The 21298-nt window shown below is 41.7% G+C and overlaps 2 protein-coding genes across 4 annotated transcripts; both read left to right on the top strand.

Annotated features, from left to right (window-relative positions):
• The first annotated feature begins 9528 nt into the window (after nt 1-9528).
• nfe2l3 (nfe2 like bZIP transcription factor 3) lies at nt 9529-16437 on the top strand. The gene is made up of 5 exons (XM_071527806.1): nt 9529-10400; nt 12484-12561; nt 12997-13110; nt 13474-13951; nt 14081-16437. The coding sequence occupies exons 1-5, from the start codon at nt 9879-9881 to the stop codon at nt 14851-14853; spliced, it is 1965 nt and encodes a 654-aa protein (XP_071383907.1). The 5' UTR covers nt 9529-9878; the 3' UTR covers nt 14854-16437.
• Nucleotides 16438-16868: 431 nt separating this feature from the next.
• Nucleotides 16869-20025, top strand: cbx3a (chromobox homolog 3a (HP1 gamma homolog, Drosophila)). 3 transcript variants are annotated; one of them, XM_071527803.1, is made up of 6 exons: nt 16880-16990; nt 17518-17585; nt 17997-18136; nt 18372-18528; nt 18917-19011; nt 19334-20025. In XM_071527803.1, the coding sequence occupies exons 3-6, from the start codon at nt 18000-18002 to the stop codon at nt 19458-19460; spliced, it is 516 nt and encodes a 171-aa protein (XP_071383904.1). In that variant the 5' UTR covers nt 16880-16990; nt 17518-17585; nt 17997-17999; the 3' UTR covers nt 19461-20025. The 3 variants fall into 3 exon arrangements, with proteins under 3 accessions (XP_071383903.1, XP_071383904.1, XP_071383902.1); XM_071527801.1 differs by having other exon boundaries at nt 17994-18136; XM_071527802.1 differs by lacking the exon at nt 17518-17585 and having other exon boundaries at nt 16869-16990; nt 17994-18136.
• Nucleotides 20026-21298: the final 1273 nt, after the last annotated feature.

Below are 21298 nucleotides of genomic sequence, written 5' to 3'. Positions count from 1 at the left end.
ACAGAGGTGCAGTCAGGCCTCTGTAAACATCTGTCAGCCATTGCCTTCCCCCCCCCAGACCCCAGCAATTCAGTCTGCCCTTTGACCTGCAGCTGAAAAAAAGAACAACTGTGACTTTCTGCCAAAAACTAGCAAAGGGTTCACTTTACTGACAAGTACCTCAAAAGGGAATATTTTATAGCGCAGGGAGACACATTTAGCTGCCTGTCTGTATATGGATAAATCGGTGTTATCATAACAACAAAGACTTGCGTGGCTCATAGTTCAACGTCCCGGCAATTAGACTTTAAGTACAGCAGAACTTGGCTAATTGCAGCCTCTTGGAAACAGCAGCCGTTTAAACTATTGAGAAGTTCAGATACTTGACATACGTGGAAAAAAACAGGCCAAAAATTGTTCAATGTAAAAACTATGCATTCATGTGACTGTGTCAATTTGCAGCTGAAATGCTTTTAATTGCATATGCCAACGAGGAAACTCAAGCCGTTGCATATAATTGATAGAATGTTATTTTTGAATCCTAGCATATTTTGTTCTTCATACCTGTTTAGTTAACCAGTCAGTTTAACTAATAAGATTTGTCTGTGGTTTGGACAGCTGAGGTTCTAATCTACCATCGCCCTGGCACATCGGATCCAGATCGGCACCGTGGACCCGGGCGCACAGACCGGGGCCCTCGTCAGCTCTCCCACTCCCGCCTCTGGGGCCTCGGGTTTCCCCTCCATCCCTCCCACCCTCTCTCCTTCCAATAGACGCCGCGGGCCTCCCTCGCCACATCAATTACAGCCTATCCCCCGTAGCGCCGGCCCCTCCCTCCATGACCCCGGGGGTCGCCGAGTCAGGGGGGTCAGAGGTCGTCCTCCCCGCAGCCACCCCAGGCATCTCTCAGAAGTTTCCGGCTCTGTGTCTGAAGCCCCGCGGCCCTGCAGAGCGACACCCACACGACCCTCGGGCAGCCAGGAGAGACAGGCACCCACCCCCCTCCTATAGTCAACAATGGTCTGTTCCAGTCAGCCAGTGTCTAGGAGGCCTACACCATGCCTACAACCATACCTAACGGCATTTCTCTGGGTTATTTTCATTGGCTGTGTTTACATCAGCACAATACTCTTGATACTGGCTCATATCCTGGTTAATGTCTATAGACTGTTTATATGCACCTTCAATAATCCACTCTCAAATATCCCTGAATCCATGTACCCACAAATAAACTGAATTTATGCCTATCTGTGTTTGCCCACCAATGAGTTTAGAAAGAACTGTAGAACTTTCCACTGCGACCTGACTTGCTCAGTAGTCTGCTAAAACCCAGCAAATTGCATTTTTGCATCCACAACTAACTAAATAAATTGCTACTTCGATGCCGTCTGCCATCCAAACAACCATGAATATTGACACATTTCAGTGTCATCTTCATACCAAAATGAGAGGACCTGGACTTACCAAAGCTAACTGCTATATTTTCACCAAATGACCATGATAATATGCAAAATTGAGCTTGCGCAGAGGTAACAAGTTTACACACATCAGTATCCCGGATAATACTGGACTATCTCAGGTACCTTGTCCAGGATAAGGGCCTATTCGGATTACTGTGAACAGGATAATGACTTTACATGTACCAGCTCACAGATGAAATATTGACTATCCTGAATACTGAGTGCATGTAAACGTGTTGTTATATACTCAACATCGATACCATCATATTTATCATTCAGTTTACCAAGGACCAACACAGCATTTGTTTTCAGTATCCATTGTACCACCTCTAATTCAATGGCGACTCTTTAGCGAATGGCCAACAATGAAGAGACGCTACATGCAGTCAACCGGGTTAAACAGAGAGTCGATGACTCAGGACGTTTTTTCAACCACAGAGTTTTGACGCGTAACTCGGCCTCACAGAGCAGCACCGTATTTCTGTCATATTGCCCGGAGACCAGACCTCGCAGTGTCAATACCAGACACATTATCTCTAATGGGAGAGTCTGGGGTGGAGGGGAGAGGAGACAGAGTGAGAGAGAGAGAGAGAGAGAGAGAGAGAGAATGAGAGAGAGAGTAGAGGGACGGTATCTCTATTGATTAACTGGAAGAGGACCTCCACTCCACCCTCCTCTGTCCAGACATATGGGGTAATAAGGACCACTCTTCTCCACTGCCACCCCCTCCCTCCTCTTCTCTCCTCTCTTCTCCCCTCACCCCGGCTAGAAAGCCTTTTAATCAGACCCCAGGGGAATACATGGATATGATATGGGAGAAAAGGGAGGGGAAGAAAGAAGGGAGGAAAAGGAGACAGGGTGAGAGGAGTCCATTAGTGAAGCAGACACAATAGCTACAGGAACAGAGTGGACACATGGAGATTTCCTTCAAGACCAGAAAAAGGCACTATTGGCCTAAAGACACACTACACACACACACACACACACACACACACACACACACACACACACACACACACACTGCCTCTCTTTTACATAATATGCACAAAAATCCATATGGAGGTTCAGAGGTCTGACAGTCCTAATAATAATAAGTCCCCATAATAATAATTTTTAGAAGAAGAAATTTAACGGCTCTCCAAGATCAGGACAGCGCTGTAGTTGGCATACGTATGTGTGCATGTCTATGTGTGTGTGTGTGTGTGTGTGTGTGTGTGTGTGTGTGTGTGTCTACAGTACACGCCTGAGCTGATATCATTCCAAAGCTACCAGTTCACATCACACAGGGCTGTTTTTCTGCTCGGCCGGGGCCATTTTCTTCTGTTTATGTAGGGCCTTTCTGTTTTCTTTTCCAGGCAGAAGGCTGCCAATCTCTGCGAGCCAGACCAGCTTTATCAAGGCAGCCATCTCACACTCTGACATCAAATCCACAACTGCTGCTCGCGCTGAGAAACGTCCTGTCAACGCCTCGCCCCAGTGTTGGCCCCCTCAACCTCTGCACTCCTGAGAGACGGAGAGAGGGAAGGAGAGAGAGAGAGATAGTTTGAATCCAAAATCTAGATGAGATTATGTAAGGCTAAAGCAATTTGGATTCTTTAAATCAATTTAGATGTTACTGATCATAATTATGGCTTTGTTCAGTTAAAAAGCATGGGGCATGGGGCATGTGGGACAGTAAAATTTCAATCAATGAACACAGGTTTCAGATGTGAGAACCTGATATAGGTCAAAGCCCAACATGGGCCTTGTTGTGATCCATTCTTATAGTTGGACAGTAGCGCCCCCACGTGGTTAAATCTGCAATAGCAGTTGTTGAGCAAAACAGCAGCTGTGCATAATAGCATCACATGTTGAATGCAAAGGGGCATAAAATGTCTATCTGTTCGTTACATATTATTGTCTATTACATGGCTTTGCGTGGTAATGAAAACTGCAGTCCTATGTTCGTGTCTATTATAGATTTACTGTAGCACTGCTGATGGAAGAAAGCAGGAACACCACTGACTGAAAGAAACGCGGCTCAGAACATGTCTAATCAAGTTACCACAGAGCAGCGGGACACATAATGTAGAGAAGGTCTGCTTAGTCCATCAACATTAAAACAAAGACTTGTATTGAAAAGGAGGAGAAATAAAGTAATGAAAAGTGCAGGGCATTTTTCATTCTTACAACTCAATTTGCAGAACCAAGCTCGATGTAAAATTATTTCCATATGCCTCCGCTGCGGGGCGCCACGGAGTCTGCCAGAGATGCAGCCTTAAAATCTGCGCTCTGTGATTGGCTGAGGCAGTGCATTGTAGCTGCCGCGGTAGACCAATAGAAAGGCAGCGTTTTGTTTCGTTCGTTTGATTGGCCACGTGCGGGTGTCAATCACGCAGCAGCGGGGTCTGGAGGAGGAGAGCAGCCAGTCGGTTGTTTTGCTGTCTGGAGGACGGAGCTCCGCAGCCTGAAGCCGCTCAGCCTCACAGCTGCATGGGACAGAACCTACACAAGCCTGCCTCCTCAAATTCACTCTAGATTTACACTAGAATGACGAACTTAAACAAATTATTTTTGTATGCTAAAATTTGCTATATTTCAACACACACTTATAGAATAATTCACTTTTAGGGGAAGATTAATTAGAAGGCAATTATTATGGAGTAGCAATTAATAAAAAAAAACTTGTCTTAGTAGCCTATTGACAGGGAATTGAAGATGTCCAAAAAAATATTCGAAATAGGCCAATAGGCATGGGATAGAAAATCTCATAAATATTTCCCACTGAATAAACTTTATCATATTTGACAGAATTTTATTTGAATTTACCATAAATTAATGAAAGAATTGTTTTGACCTAAAATAATGATTAATTAAAAGTGGTAAATATACTGAAATCGGGTCAAATAAAAAAACCAAAAAAAAACAGTTATTGACATTTAATTGGGTGAATAGATTTATATTGGCTTGTCATTTAGAATAGACCTATAATAACCAAATTATGTATTTGTTGTACAATTATCTGACAAAAAAAATATTTTAAATAATTATAGGTTTCAAAAATATTTTTCAAAAGCCTACACTGTCACTCCTGCAAACCTAGTAATTAAATACGTTTAGAGTATTGAATGGATTAATTTGCTAAACTTAATTTGATTTGACTTGATGATTTCACAACTGATGCTTTATAATGTAATGTATTAAATGAGGTAGGCAACTAATCAATAAGTCCATGCTCAAATTTGATGTTTCTCATCCTGTTTCAATGAAGGGTGGGCCTACAAAGTCTCTCTGCCTCATCAGATATTTGTCAAATAACATAAAATAAAATAGGCAATGGTGCATGAAAGTAGACAAGTTAGTCTACTTTTGACAGGCAGATTCTACATTTGCCTTGCACTCAAAATCCAAAATCGGCCTCAAACTGATCCAAGGCCAATTTGTGAGAATAACTTTCCAACGGCAGTGTAATTGTAAAACAATAAAAATAGCCTATAATAAAAGTCTATAATGTATAGGCTAATATCAGGACGTGTGGACAAGCTCTTAACTCCACTTCCTCCCTACGACTTCCCTCGGGTTACCCATGAGTCCTTGCGGCAACGAAGCCACTGCGCATGCGTCTCGGCCTCCCACACATCATCTGTTATCCCACCAATCAGCTTCATCCTCAGAGGAGTCCGTGCGGTGATTTAAGAGCTCTCCCCCCAATAAATCTGTCAGAACTTCACAAAGTTGATTTAAATGTGTTTCACATCGTTATGAAAATACTTGTGGATTAATCAAATGACTGCACGCTGGCGTCAGATCAATCGGAGTAGATCACTCTTCACAGCTTTTCAAAGCGACGCATTTTGGAGCTTAAGTCGCTTGTAGCATTAGACACTCTGGACTTGTCGGGCCACCAAGTCGATTTGTAAAGCTTGCATGATGCGGACCTCTAATGACACTTTGTTTTCAGGCTGTTTGCCAGACCTTGACTGGGAGCATGAATAGTTATATACTTACAATACTGTGACGCTACATGAATTGTTACATTATTGTAGAACATGTTTTATGCTTTTATAGACTGATTTCAATATCTGCAAATGTTACCGTGTGGATGTTATGCGTGTCATTACTGAACGATATTAGCCCACAGGTATACCCTACTCAATGACGTGTGATGCATGTCTCTATTCAGATAAGACACGTTTAACTTGTATGCACTTCATAGTTTAGATTTAGCCTATATTCATCCTATTATAGCCTACTTTTGAAGTTAGGCTCGGACTGACACAATGTTTTGAACTTCTTGGGAAACAGACGTGATTTAGCCCCAGCTCCATATGTCCCTATATCATTTTCTAGACTTCTGTAGAATGCTATGGCACATAAAAAGTCCGCAGGCTACTTCCCATCCCAGACTTTGGCAGACTTTCATAGGACAGAAATACGCTCCATCTCAGCGCCCGCACTGAGCTGGTTAAATAGGTCATGCAATATTCAACAATGGGCTATGAACCAATCAGACACCTGGTGGGAGTGGTGTTTCTCATACGCTGTATATTATCATCCACTCATGGGGTCAAAATGCTATGCTGCACCAGTGAAAAATCGAAAAACTTTACTGTGAGCACACCCATATTAATGCCAGTTTGCCATTTAACTCACCGTTTAGCAGTAATGGACTTGAGTCACAAAGGTATTGGGCCCAAATGCATAGACCGTATTTTGAGTCATTGCCTGTAGTAATATCAATATTATGATATTATCAATATTATTTTCTTCTTGGCCTCACATAAACCGCATTATATCTATAGAGAGATAAGAAAAGGATATAAATTCACCCCTATTAATAAAACACAATCCACTGAAATGTAGCCTGCAAATTCTAAGAAATATATATATATTATCACTGTTGTAACACTGTAAATTTATCAAATAGCGTAGGGTAATGTGATAGCTTGCACGCAACAACAAAAACATATTTTAGTCTGCATAACAAAAGACACTGATAATAAATGTGAAAATTTGGTCTTCTTATGGCAAATAGACTTAGCTTACAATCAAAAATGAAGTAGATTGTACAAATACATTCTTTAACACACTCTTATACTGTAGCATACGAGTCTACAAAGCAACAGTTTACAGTATAGGAATCATGTCAGTTCAACTAACAATGGTCGTCGATTCATATTACCATTGTTCACCAGCAGGAGGCGCAGTTAAACCAGATCCCAGATTAAGACTCATGCATTGTCAGCTCTATTAAGCATAACAGGACACTCTGAACTAGTAACTTGTTTCTTGTAATGACACTTCAAACCAGCACGAGCACACTGGATTTAATTTAAATATTCAAATTTTCAGTAGTTTTACTATGTATGTTGTACTTGATGTTACCTAGTGTATAATTAATTTAAATTGTATATATCTTGATGAGGCCATGCCTATGTTTTGTCTTTTAAAGATAAAGTCAACTTCTGTTTATTTAATCTGTCTGTCTGTATTGTTTCTTTTCATTTAGCTCAGGGCTCGACCTTGCAGCACTGACTCAGATAAAGCCTGTGTATTGGTTAACCACATATCAGCAAACACATGTTTATTCTGGCCAGAGACAGACAAATCACATGCACACATGCTCTCACGCAAACACTTTCTCTTTCAGAATGTCTGTAGCAGAGGGAATCAGTCATCAAGCTTGTGATATAAACTTACTAGCCTTGGTCTTGGAGAAGGGCCGGAGATAATTAAGGAGACTGTATGTAGTGGACTATAATGCTTCTCAAAAACAAGTCTGACTTTGTCTCCCTATTATCTATTTTTCATTTATGCATGCAGAGGCCTTAGCATACCATGTGCATTATGTTTGTGTAATTCTGGAATGCAAACATTAAGAGACAAAGAGATAAATGACGTAGGAGTTTTCTTCCCTTGTAAATTCAGCATATGAAAAGTGAGTAACTCAGTTTTTAATCGTTTGTGTTTCCATTTGACTTCTATATAATTCTACTGCAGTAGAAGCTGACTGCCCAGTCACATACCTAAAGGCACCAAGCTTTCCCAGCTGGAGGAGACCACCTCCATAAACCAATAAGGGGCCAAGCCACAAAACAACAACAACAACAACAGAAGCATTCAGCCTCGAACTTTCCTCAACAGCAAAATTAGTCCAGGTTGGTGATGCTAGTTTTCAGGATGAAGGAAAATGCATAGAGATTAAACAGTGAACACTATTCAATTTCTATGGGAAAAGGTTTGTGTACAAATAATGGGACTAGAGGTGTTATTTTAACCCTCCTGTTGTCCTTGGGTCAAAAATGACCTGTTTCTGAGTTTAACAGCAGTGAAAACCTCCTAAATTATTTTTTTTCTGCAAGAAACTTGATGACTTCTCCTGGAGTGATCTCACAACTAGAAAAAGTGAAACATTTACTTTTTAATATTTTTTGTTTTAATAAAAGCTGTACACCATCAGGGTACAAAGATTGTCTTTAGGTCATTTTTGACCTGAAATAGTTTTATAGAGTCAGGGGTGGGGTCATAATGTTATAAAGGTGCTTCAGTACTAGTCCACTTATGATGTATATTTTACAGTAAAACCATACAGCACTGTACAGTGTACAGGGGTGTACACTGAATAAATACAGAATACCTGGACTTTGAGGTAGGAAAACACAGACCCCTAGTTGGGATCCACCAATGGCTGCTTCACTGTCACAGGATCAACCAATATCTGTCTTTTTGGCCTGAGGCCCACCCATTGTCTAACTGGTGTGCAATCAACCAATAGGTTTCTTATTGACCTTGGATGCAACAGTGGCTGTCTTATTGACCTGGGAGCAAGCAATGGAATCAAAGCACAAGCTTGGTATCATCCATCACCACTTTGGGATCCAGCAACTTCTCTCCTCACCTGGGACCAACCAGTGTCTGTCTCAATTCTTCTAAGTTCCCTTTCCCAGGCATTTAGGTAGGTGATAATGACATTGTCCCAGTCAAGAGAAGAAAAATCACCTCTAAGAAAAAGGCCTCTGGAAGTAGTTGGTGATGATGCTGTCCCAAAGTGGAACCAAATCTGTTAAAGTTTGCTCGGAATTTGCTTTGTCACAATACTAATCATTTAGTTAATTTGCCAACACCATCAGAGTACACTGAAATGGTACGGGATTCCATCATCAGGCTGAATTACGAAATACATTTTATTGATTTGAGGGGCTTAATGTTCATGTTTTAAACAACATTAACTGTGTATAAAGTGTCTTTTATTCACACTTATAGACAGTGGTGTAGCTGGGACTGCAATTAATTCTAATAAAATCACTGGTACAATAAGTCTGAGTAGACAGTGTAAGCACATTTTCATTCATAATAACATTTCATAACATAATGATAAGTATAGCCTACCTCCTTTATAAAGTTAATTTCTCTCTTTCTCTGTCTAGCATTTCCTAATGTCACTCACAGAATATGAATACAGTACAAGAGTAGACTTGTTTTATATGTCCATTTTATCAATTGTTTTTTGTATCCCAGGAATAACCGGTGTCTGAATTCAACCATTACAGTTCCGTTGTAAATGTTTCAAATAATATATTCAAACAATGAATATTAGGCTAGGCCTAAATAAACTTGCCCAACCCCTTTTTCCATTATTCTAGAGCTAGTCAAGAAGGTCGCATATAGGCTATAAGAGATATTTGGGCCTATACGGAGTTGATCAAGTTCAAACTGTAATTCATCCACTTGCCAGTAGGCCAAGCACCGTGCAAATGCAGGTCAGTGGGACAAACCTCCCCGGAACTGCAGTCACACAGAAGTTAAGTAATCCCTTTGAGATTCATGCACTGTTGAATATGAGAAGTCAACACGACAGTAGTGTTCAGTATACATTTCAGAAGTTACATCAATTTAAATTCTTCCTTATAAATGTAAATAATTTGTGTTGTTATGACTGGGGGTGGCGACTGGTGATGGTTAACACTAATGCTTTGCTTTCATTGGTCAAAAATATAACGGGCATTGTTGTTGTCCAATCAAACTCTGTTGCGGTGGAAGCTTTTGGGCCCAGTCTGCATGAGTTATGCAAATCCTGAACTGAAGTCCTCCTCAGTGAGCACACTACGGTGAGAATATTTAGCTTGATTGACATTTCATCCGCTGGGAAATGTTAAGCTAGCACCGTTAGCAAGTTTTTGATAGACAGCACAGTCTAAAATATTTGATCCGCTGTAAGTGATTGAAGAACAACTGTGTACGCTATGTTTCTGTCAGGAAGTTGACGTTAACTGTTAGCTGAAACTGATAGCTAACAGCTAGTAGCTAGCTAACCAACGTTTTCGCCGGTACGGGCGGACCTCTTTGTCTGACAGGAGAAGGCGTGCTCTTTTGTTAGGCTTTTCTCTTTGTTCACTCGGGAAAGGGGAACTGTTGGGTCAGGATTTCACCATTATTCGCAATTCTCCAAGTATTTAGAAAATGCAAATCGCGAAAAAATACTTCACAGAAGGCCTGATCCAGTTTACGATCTTACTGAGTTTGATTGGAGTTCGTGTGGATGTCGACAGCTACTTGAATGGCTATTTTACGCCTCTGCTAGAGATTAACTTGGGACCCAGCTCAGCCTACATCCAGACACCATTTCACAGTTTGAGAGACACTCTAGATGGATACAGCGTGCACCCCAAATGTCCCGAGTTGGACTATTTTTTCGCCAGTCGCCGGCTGCTAGACGAGGTGCGGACTCTGGGCTCTCCGCGGTTCCCCACACAGTTGAACGCATGGCTGGTGCACCAAGTGTCTGCCACTGACAAGACTGACTCTGGACAGCCTTCAAACAGCAACAGCATTGACACCAGCTCGGGGTTGGAGAGCCCCGGGGACGATGCCAGCGATGACGGTGAACACCTGCCTGACAGTGGCCAAGAGGAGTGCCAAACAGCCCAGCATCTCGATGGACAAGGGCCTTGTAGCGCTGGTGCCTGCGGGTTTCATAAAGAGGCAAGTGTGGGCAGTAATCAACCTAGGAAAGTTGGTTGGCTAAGTTACAGTACAGGGTTAGCTAAATGAAGTCAGTGAACTGGAGTTAAAAGTTGTGAATTGGCTAACGTTAGTTAAAACACAGCTAACGTTGTAGATAGCTAACTGTTAGCAAGCTAACGTTAATCCATAGTTATGCAATGATGGGTTTCTGTTCCACAAGTCACTTGTGTTGGATCCACCAGGAAGCAGGGCAACATAATATAATAACTTATAACTTATCTCTGCAACTTTGGCAATGTGCATTCAGATTCACTTTCACTTTGCAAAAGCCCAATCCCCTGTCACCGATTTCAATTCAGTAATTCAGTTAGGCATGGCTTGTCCAGTTGGATTTTGGGACTAACGTTCATGGCAATATGGGTACTTTAAACAAGACTTAACCAGTTATGTAAGTAGCTGGCTAAAGTTAGCTAGATTGACTGGTTTGGTGCACAAGTTCACAAGTATCCAGCTAACTGTCCAGTGCACCTGTCACCTTTCATTGTGGAACAACTCATGGTAAGCCCTCTCTGAAAAGTCAGGTAACTCTTTACAGTAAGATTAAGTGTATTAGATTAACTTCATTGATAAAGCAATTGTATTGGATGACCATTTTGTTATTAGACCACTATCTGCCAAGAGGTAGGGCTTGCTTTCCTTAATAGCTGCAGTGTACTCAGATTACTGTTGAATGTTATAATTGAAAGTGTGTGTAGTTTCTTACTGAAATGTGGCAGTGATTGTCATTATCTATCTATAGACTGTAATCATATTCAGGCCTCTATTTGAGCCCCCTCATGATCCAGTTTTCCTGGTTCAGGGTAGGAACAGCTGCTTGGTGGATGTGATCCCCTGAGGCCAGTCGATGTAGCCGATTTTGTAATTGTATCCCCGTCTTCAGGCTCAACCACCAGCTGTGGGCCTTGAGAGAGGTGGAGAAGTGAGGCTTAGACCCACACCCTGTTTGCTTACACAAAAGCGGTGGTCCATACTCGAATACTGCCCCCTCCCAGGGCAAATCTTGGTCACAAGGATCATGTTGACACATCTTTTATTCTTTACCTTCTCTTTGTGTAAAATAATTGATAGTTAAGCGGCTTATAGGCTGAGATGTTGTGGTTTGTTTAGATATACTCTTTCAAATAAAAAGACTACAGCTGTGCCATTTTACAGTAAGCCAGTAGGCCTGTGTCTAGAGAGCCATTTCAGGGTGGGAAAGCCTCTTCAGCAGAAGTGTACAAGCCCAAACAGAGTCTGAGTAGAACTTGATTGGGTTGGGTACACTTTGTCATATTTTTGCCTCTGGCATCAGCAAGTGAAACCCCTCCTATATAAGAGGGGTTTCATCTCCTTTATATTATTTAGGCATGGAAAATAATTTTCTGTCTGTAGAGATATAAAGAGCATTCTGTCTCTGGCAGACAGGTGGTAACCTACATTTACTGCTCCACTTGGTCTATCTGGAGGGTCTTACAATAGCTAGCAGGGTTAGGTCATCCCCTGTGGTTATTAGCCTAACTGGTGGGATATTAAGAGGCCCTAAGCCCCAGTTTTATACACGCATGTGTCTACACACACCTGCTCATACATTCCTAATGCATAGTCCTTTTGTTGTTGTTGGAGACACACACACACACACAGACACACACACACACACACACACACACACACACACACACACACACACTTCTTGAGCTCATGTAACCGTACTGAATGGCCATGAGCACAGTTGACGGGAGGATGATGACAGTTGTGGTTAACTGTAGTCCAGAGTCAGCTAAGCTGGGTTCAGTCCCTTCAGGAGTTACGACCCTTGCTCATTACAACAAACCTTTTCCTCTGCCAGAACAGAACAATAATCATTGTTTAAGATATCCAATTAACAGTAATGGCTGGATTGGGGTCACCGAGCCAGAAATGTAACATTCTTTAAGATCTTTGTATGCCAGCTAATAAATAGGCTGCCCCCTCCTCTTCTATGCTCATCCCTGTTTTCTTTATCCTCCTGTTTTCCACTTCTGTCTTTCCCTTTCTCTCCATCTGTCTTTCTTTGCCCCACCAGGAGGATGATGCTCATGTTAAAGAAGAGGAACCTGCCTCATTCAGTCAGCTGGCACACAGTTCCACACTGGAGCAAGAGGTACGGTCCTGGCTGATTATGATTGCCTTAATTACTTGCTGTATACAGTAGAAAGTGTTGCACAGTGCATCAATATTGAAAAATGTGTCTTACCTGATTTCAGAAATGTTGCTATGCTAGAATTTTTTCTCTATTTTGTAGTGTTTCACATCTAATTCTAGTTTTCAGTTCCTCCTCTTCAAAAGCCCCAATCAATGGCTTTTTGATGTAAAACAAAATAAAACAAAATTTTATATGATTATTGCATTTTAGCAGCTTTACATGTTTTCATGTTAAATTGATGTTTCTGTGTGAATGTTTTATTTTCACCATGGTATTGTTTTAGGATTGAAACTGTGACACTTGAACTAGAATTGGCACTGGAGTCAAAACTTGGGCATCAAGCTAACAAAGTATTACTGTATAAATGCTGTATTCCTATGAATTCTACTTCAGGGTCTGCTCAATGGCAACGCTGCCCCTTCTGATCCAGCGCGGCACCATCCTCCTACCATCGACATTGACCAGCATTGGAGCCATTTCCTCTCTCTGCCTGTCACTGACCTCGATGTAAGTTGCCTCCCTATGATGATGAACTTAAGATGAGATAAGATGCACTTTATTGATCCCCTAGGGGAAATTCGGGTATCTTCTTCTTTACATTAGGGTGAATATCTGTTTGAAAAATACTTTTTTTTTTTTTTTTTTAAAGATGTGTATGAATACAATGGTGCAAGTGTACCAGACTTTCTTCTACCACTGAACAGGTGCGGTGGGACAACCTGCTTTAAGGAGCTAGTAACCCACCTAAAATAATTTCATCAGTATGAGTTTTACTGTCACATGATGGTCTAAATGCTGTGAGAGGCTTTTCTACATTGCCAAGAATACAGTTCTGGGGGAACTACTAAAGTGTACATATCTCACGTTTAGGACTTGGACACCTTGGTTACTGAGCGTCTTTTAGACATCGACTCGGACATCACCAGTGCCATCAGCCAGGATGTCAGTCTGCGTGACGCCATGGTAACCAGGGCTGGAGCCTACGGTGTGACGCCGGAGAGAGTGGAGGCCAGACCAGTCGTCCAGCAACAAGCACCCCTCTTCCGACTGGAATCCATAAACTCCTCCCACTCAGACTCATCACCAGGGATGACCCTGGGTTCGGCTGCACTCCCCTTTGCTTCAGTATGTAATGTAACCAGGAACGTGTCATCGCATGGCACACTGGGTGGTTGTCTGGACGAGGCAGTGTTTGACCAGATCAATCTGCTGGGTTTGGAAGGCCTGGACACCATTGATACTCAGTTGCTGGGTGGTCTGGGGAGCATAGAACCACGAGTCCTGGAGGACCCGGACTCAGACTCCGGTCTCTCCTTGGAGAGCAGCTCTGGAGGTCCAGCCTCCCCAGGTTGGTTTAAAATCTCTACAGTAATTCCTAGATGAAAAGTCTTTGCTTCCCAACCCTGTTTTGTGGAGGCACAAGCTTGCTGGCATTAATACTTAATGTCTCCTATGTGTTAATTCTTCACTCATCCAGGCACATCCGAGGTGTCGTCGTCATCCAGCTCATACTGTGAGGACGAGTGTGGGGCTACAGGCTACAGCAGTGAGGTGGACTCCATCCCCTCCAAAGGCATCCCTGACTACACCACAACATGGTCACCTGTGGATCTCAGTGAGAGCGTGTGGCATGACCACAGCTACTCCTCTCCTGCTTTCTTCCACCAGCCATCAGTAGCAACGCTCCCCCACAAAGGCATCAAAGAGGAGCCTCTCAGCGATGAAGAGGAGGAGAGGGCGGAAGACAGGGAGCTAAGTCGTGATGAGCTGCGAGCCCGCGCCATGTACATCCCGTTCTCTGCCCTGCAGATTGTAAATATGCCTGTGGAAGAGTTTCTGGAGGTCCTTGAGGGCCACGGCTTCTCACCCGAACAGGTGACGCTTCTGAGGGACATCCGTAGGCGGGGGAAGAACAAGCTGGCAGCACAAAACTGCCGCAAGCGCAAACTAGATGCCATCACAGGACTTCAGGAGGAGGTGGCAAGGCTGCACGCTCAGAGAGACAGGCTGCTCAGGGAGAAACAGCTGACAGCCAAGACAATGGGCGCTGTGGGCCAGCAGATTGAGCAGCTCACCAGGGACGTCTTAGCCAGGCTGAGGGATGATTCAGGACAACCCCTGAGCCCTGAAAGATTCACCCTGCAGTGCGGGGCTAATGGGAGGGTTGTAGTTCAGCCTGTAAGAAGGCCCGCTGTCTCCACAACAGCTGGAAGTAAAACAGACAAGAGGAAGAAGGACAAAAAGCAATGACGCAGCATTGCGAGCTGGGACTTGAGGCTTTAGGTTTTTGCATATTTCTGAACTCTCTTGCCTGACTTGATCTCCTTTTCTCCGAGTGTGGATTCACCTCTGTTGGGAGCCAAAAATGGCAAAAGCGGCAACAATGAAAAGAAACTCAAAACATCTGTAAATAAAAATTCTCATGGGAAAAATGTAGCTTACACACTGGACAATATTTTGCTTATTATAGACACAGGCAATCCGGGTAGTTGCGAGGTACAGCTAACTCGTGAGCGATGCTACCAGTCTCTCTTTGTGCCTGTTAGTATTATAAAGTCACCGATTCTTACCATTTTTACAGACTGATGAAAGCATAGACAACCAGATATAAAAGTCAACATGGCCAGCATTGTGACAGTCTAACAGAGTTATGTGGATTGGATGGGAATCTATGAAGGGGAAGAGTGTGTCCGTTTTATTCCCCACTTAGCCTTGCCTCTTTGTATATCTATACAATATAAGCAAGAGGTTGTAGATTGTATCCATTAAGAGGTTTCTGAGAGGTTAATATGCTGTTCTCTCATCTAGAGACTGCCATGGGCAGTATCAGTTTTTTTGTTCATAATGGTAACTTTATTTTGTAATGTGGTAAAAGAAGTGAGACAGCATTATTGATCTAAAAGTTACAGATTTGTGTCAGAAGTTGTATGAGGGCATGTACTGTAGAGATGAGACATTTCAACTTAAAAGCTAAAATACTGGAAAACATTTCCACCTATATCATATGTCATGGTGACATACCGTATACCAATGACTAAAGTGAAAAGGCCTTAATTTAAATTTGATAAGTGTTTTGTGTATCCATGATACACAGATGTACATTGCCATATCAAATTGTTTTTAAGAGACTAGGTTTGTATGATTTACATTCTGAATAATTAATTTCAAGCACAATTTTGCTTAGCCCTTTAACTTCAAGTACTTTGTTTTTGGTAAGATTACATTCTACCTCACACCTTATTTTAGGTTATGGATTTGGGCAAAATTAAAAACAAAACAAAAAACCTTTTTTAAGGGAACTTAAGGGCACTCTGTCACTAGAAATCCTTCATTGTTGAAATGGCCCTAAAATGGACCTAAACCACCTGATTTCCAAAATAATACAATCACCAACTGGTAAAAGGATCGAATGTTGTTTGGATGTTGTTTTTATATACTTCAGATTACCTGAAAAAGAAGTTGAACAAAGTATTTAGTAGACGTTGACATCTTATTCATGGGTACACCCTTATGCAGTTAATACAAAGTGTGTGTGTGTGTGTGTGTGTGAGTGAGTGAGTAATTGGAGAAAGGTGCACTAAATATACTAATAGTTTTAGTGTAACTCATGAGGTATTGTTTTTTCTTTGTTCCTCAAATTCTTATTTAATTTTTGGTTTGACCAAGACTTTATGTTTTTGTATACATTTCGGTTTTTTTTGTTTTTGTTTGTTTGTTTTTTGAGGTGGGAACGAGTGTTTTGATTGCATGGTGATTGTTGAATGTCGGTATGAGGTCGCTTAGAAAACCTAAAATGATGTTCTTGCAGACATTGTTCTTTCTGATTTAAAAAATAAAGAAAAACAAACAAACATTGTCTCTTCGTTGTGGCACTGTTTTCGGACAGTGGCTGCCCTTGTCTGTATGAATGTGTATCAGTATTGATGACAGCTGATACAATGTGATGATATAAGATAAGACCCTTTTAATGGCAGAATAAATTTTACACCTGTCACAGCAGTAAAAAAGATGAAAAGGAATACAAACACTAGCTCTGTCAGACTATAAACCTGCATAACTGGATCATTTTCTCATTGGAAATCTTAAAAGGCTACAATTACCTGTATTTGAATTTGATTATAGAACATTCACTAACACAGTTTACGTTATTTCAAGGATCTGTACCCTATAAGATTTGTAAGGAAGCACAACAACTGTATTATAGAAATCCAGTATAGTCGTATGAGAGAGAAAGCGAAGCGCGTTTGCCTTACCAGTTCCCGTAGAAACACTAGAGGAAATTTTGGCGCCTGCTGCAGCATCGCAGATGACAAGAGATTAAGAGGCTGACCGCGTGGTTAGGAAGCATCACTGCGGCATATTCCATTGTTTTTATCAAGATAATAAGGTATGTATGCAGAAATAGCTTGTAATTTTAAACGTTGCTGCTTCACAATGCACTTACGCGACTTAATCGCCGAACCCAGGCTTGTTAACGTTGTCCTACAAGCTAGAACCTGAAGCAGACCACACAATTTCTGCAGAGAGTTCGCTATACCGTTACAGTGATTGAAAGTCTGCTAAAATATGAGTGCAATATAACCGTCGTCTAATTAATTCGAATGTGTATTGTGTATTTTTTTAGCTCCATTAACGTTAGCTAACCTTTGAATATTGTGTTCCAGCATTTAGTCTTGTTCCCATCTAAAGCTAAGTGTTCATTGTTGGCACAATGTTTGTATGGGGCCCAGCTAACATTGCGATGTGAGCGTTTCGGTAATAGCCAGCCTACAAACTTGTACTTCGGGTAACGTTAGCTTGCCTACAATTGGGTTTAAAATTTTAAGCTGGGTTTGAGTTTGTTATTCACATCGCTCATAAGTAAAACACGAAGCTGTAATTGAAGTAAAGCAAAGGATTGTTTCTCCCACTCAGGCTGAAATAAGCTAGCTAAAGTTAGCACGCTGGCTAACCTAACTTACCCGAAGTTACATTCGGCTAGGGTAAGTACTCTATTTATTTGCACAACACTTACAATATCATCAAGGTTATTGATATGCACCTATGGCGTTGATCAGCGTAAATAAGTTGACGTTAAACGTCACGTCACTTAACACAATAAGCTACTAACGTTAGCCAGTTTTAATGTTATGTTAGCTGCCATGTGAAAAGGACCTTAAGGCCATTTAATTGGTGATAAAAGGCAGCAAGACGAGCTCGGTAGGACAGATACACTCACCTTGGCTAGGGTTAGGTATGGTGTCACCAAACTAAGTGCTCTGGCCTCTCATCTGAAACATGTACCACCTATGGCATAGGCTACTGATTTCATTCCATTGCTACATGAAAAATTAAATCTGGATAAGAGCATCAGTTGACGCCCTCAGACCTTTTTTCTCTTGTTTTTATAGCAGAACATGGGCAAGAAGCAGAACCCAAAGAGCAAGAAGGACTTACAGGATGAACCTGAAGAATTTGTTGTGGAAAAAGTATTGGACCAACGTCTTGTCAATGGGAAAGTAGAGTTCTTCCTGAAGTGGAAAGGATTTACAGAGTGAGTTCACTGTGCCTGGGACACCTGCCCTCCGCTGAGCTGGAAGTGCTTCCCTGGTATGGGGTCGTGCAATGCTTTCGTCCATGGTCATTATGGCTGCATGAAGAAATTGAATTCTACACACAAAGCCAGTTTTAAAATTTAATCTGTTTGCTGCTTTGTTTATAATGGAATTTGGTGTTAAGCAGTGTTCAACTGTAGACATGCAAACTCTGATCCTCTGATTCTCATCCAGTGCTGACAATACGTGGGAGCCAGAAGAGAACCTGGATTGCCCAGAGCTGATTTCAGCATTTCTGGAAGCACAGAAGAATGTGAAGGAGAAGCCTGCACCTGTCAAGAGGAAGTCTTCAACAGATGAGCCAGAGACAGAAGCCAAGAAGAAGGATGTGGTGAGTTCACTTAGGCCTACTTTTGTTTCATAGGCCCCTTTAACCTTTATCACTTTTCCAGCAAGGTGACCCCAATTTAGTGTTTCCCTTACATAGATTTAGCTGGAAATTGCTCCCACAGCCAGAAAAATGTAAATGGTAAAACATCACCTTGCCTTATTGCTCAGCCCACACAAAAATAACAATCACAACACAATTGTTTATATATCATGATTATAAATATCCAAATAAGAGCTGTTATCAAACTGCAGCACCTACTGAACTGATCCTGGAATGGGCCCAGGAGTGAACTACCCCCATATCTGCAGAAAGGTCTACAGGAAACACTGATCCAATTCGTTGTGTAAGCTCCTTTTGATGAATGTCTTTTGCTGTCACTGTTTTTAAGAGTGAGAAGCCCCGTGGCTTTGCCAGGAAACTAGAACCAGAGAGGATCATCGGGGCAACAGACAGCAGTGGCGAGTTAATGTTCTTGATGAAATGGTGAGTCACGAATAAGAAAGTAACCCTGTTTATCTGCACACAGCTCACACCTGGGCACTTTTGCATGTTTCACACTTGAGACCTTTTATTTAACTATAATTAAATCTGTTGTTGCCACTTGTGATGAAACCATAGCTACATTGTAGGCCTCTGGGATAAATAATAAATGTGCGTTGCTGCTGTGATAACTGAATTTCCCTCCAGGTTAAATAAAGTACCTATCTTATTACATGGGGTGATAAATAACTTTGCAGGCAGATTTGTAATAGAAATGGGTCTACAGTTAACAGTTATTTTTCTCCCTCTTTGCCCTGTGCTACAGGAAAGACTCAGATGAAGCGGATTTAGTCCCAGCCCGCGAGGCCAACACCCGCTGCCCCCAGGTGGTCATTTCCTTTTATGAGGAGAGACTGACATGGCACTCGTGTCCAGAGGATGAAGCTCAGTAGTACCACCTTTAGGTCCCTGCAGTCCTTCGCTCCCTCCCCCCCGTCTTACACCCTTTTCCTCAGGACTGACATTAACACTTATGGCCTGCCTTCTCGTTTTAGCTTTCTTAGTTATTTACAGGATGTTTAAATGTTGTCAGTGTATGGAAGTCAAGAGGACAGCTACATCATTGTATATAATTAGCGCAATTGGTTGTGAATGGGGCAGGTTATGATGTTCAGATGGGGATAATGACAGAATGTCTTATGTTCATATAGTAAGTTTGATTTGAAGGCATTTAACAGTTTGGAAAATATATTCCATGAATTGATTCAAGCTTTATTTTTCCCATATTCATACCTGGTGTAATTTTGTAAGTTGTGAATAGCTACTCATCTGTTTAGCCGTCCTCCAGCTGTATTATCAACTTAAACGTATGTAAGAGGCCGGTATGATGTTTATTTGCTTTTTTTTTTTTTTTACACTAATGCAGATATTGCCTACTTCAGTATAGACCTTAAAGTGCATTTTGTATTCTCCCTTTGTAAATATTGTTTCAAGTTGTCCAATAAAGGTTTTATGCTACCACCTTTCACTGCTCAGTTCTTATTGCTGTGAGGAAATGCCTGCTGCTCATAAATTGGCGATGTGCATCTTATGAAGACCCCACTGTAATGGTTCTCCATCTAGTTTCTCCAAATTGAAAGCTTAGACTAAGTGTTGAAAGCTGAAAATGTAGACCTATCAGAGCTTCCATTTTCAAGGTCCTTTGAGAGCATGTGGAGCTTTTCCCCAACACTGATCAGCCTTGCTGCTCCTGTCCTTTGTAGGCTACTCTTAATGATGTGACATGCTTGGCTACTTATGAGTACACAAATGGGTTTTAATGCTTAACTGTTTAGAGGAAATCAATGATTTATCTGTCTGGGTGTTTTGTCAAGAAAGAAATATGTTTAGGAAAGGATTTTCTAGTAGGATAACTGACAATGTTGGACATGGATTTTTTCTGTATCATTGTTCCATGTATAGCCAGATCAAGGGGCTGAAGACCTACTGTTGCTCCAATCAGAATCAGCAGAGGATGTAGCACATCACTTCTGATCATCTGGGCCCTCTAAACGTTATGACCATTGGGAAAGATGATGTTTCAGATGGCATTCCAGTATCAACTGGGAGTGTTGCATTAACCCCCAGCTAAAACCATAAGAACTTTGTGGGAGGGACTTTATATTGGTGTTTTTAATTTTTACCATAGCCAACTATACCAGGGACATTGTCACTACCATCAAAACTTTCTAAAACTCCCCACTCAGTGCAACTTAGTTTATGACAATTCATTCTTTAGCATAGCAGACAGTGTTTTGGACTGACAGTACAATAGATTTTGACATAAACCAAGCATGTGGATGGCATGGGGAAGAGATATAATCTATAAAGATTGTCACCCTACTCGATGACAATGTCTTTATTCAGATCACAAGATTCCAGGATAGAATGTTTTCAAGGTATACTTTTCTGTATGTGTGCGTCTCTCTTATGTAAAAGTTACAGCTCAGGTTTATTCTTGGCCTGTTGGTCCATGCTGTTCCATGTGCACACAGCCAAACTGAAACCCTTCCTTTGGGAAAGCACGTGCAATGAAGGAAATTATAATAAATAAGCATTAAATGAGCAATGAGATGTCACTCTGTTAGTGAATTTATTATCACATTAAAGCAATGATGTTACCCACATCTAGACAATTTAACAACTGTCCTCTGATGTCTCCTGCTATGACCCCGCCTGTCTAGCCGTATTCTGTGCTGCGACCCTCTAATGTCGTTAAAGCTCAGTACCTGACCTCTAACAAACGGCAGAG

Source organism: Centroberyx affinis, unplaced genomic scaffold, assembly GCF_046629955.1.
Source record: "Centroberyx affinis isolate AG114_WGS23_722 - 3 ecotype Tasmania unplaced genomic scaffold, CSIRO-AGI_Caff_v1 ptg001577l_1, whole genome shotgun sequence".
Taxonomy (NCBI): domain Eukaryota; kingdom Metazoa; phylum Chordata; class Actinopteri; order Beryciformes; family Berycidae; genus Centroberyx; species Centroberyx affinis.
The sequence above is the reverse complement of the archived record's forward strand: the minus strand, read 5'-3'. Positions and strand labels throughout refer to the sequence as shown.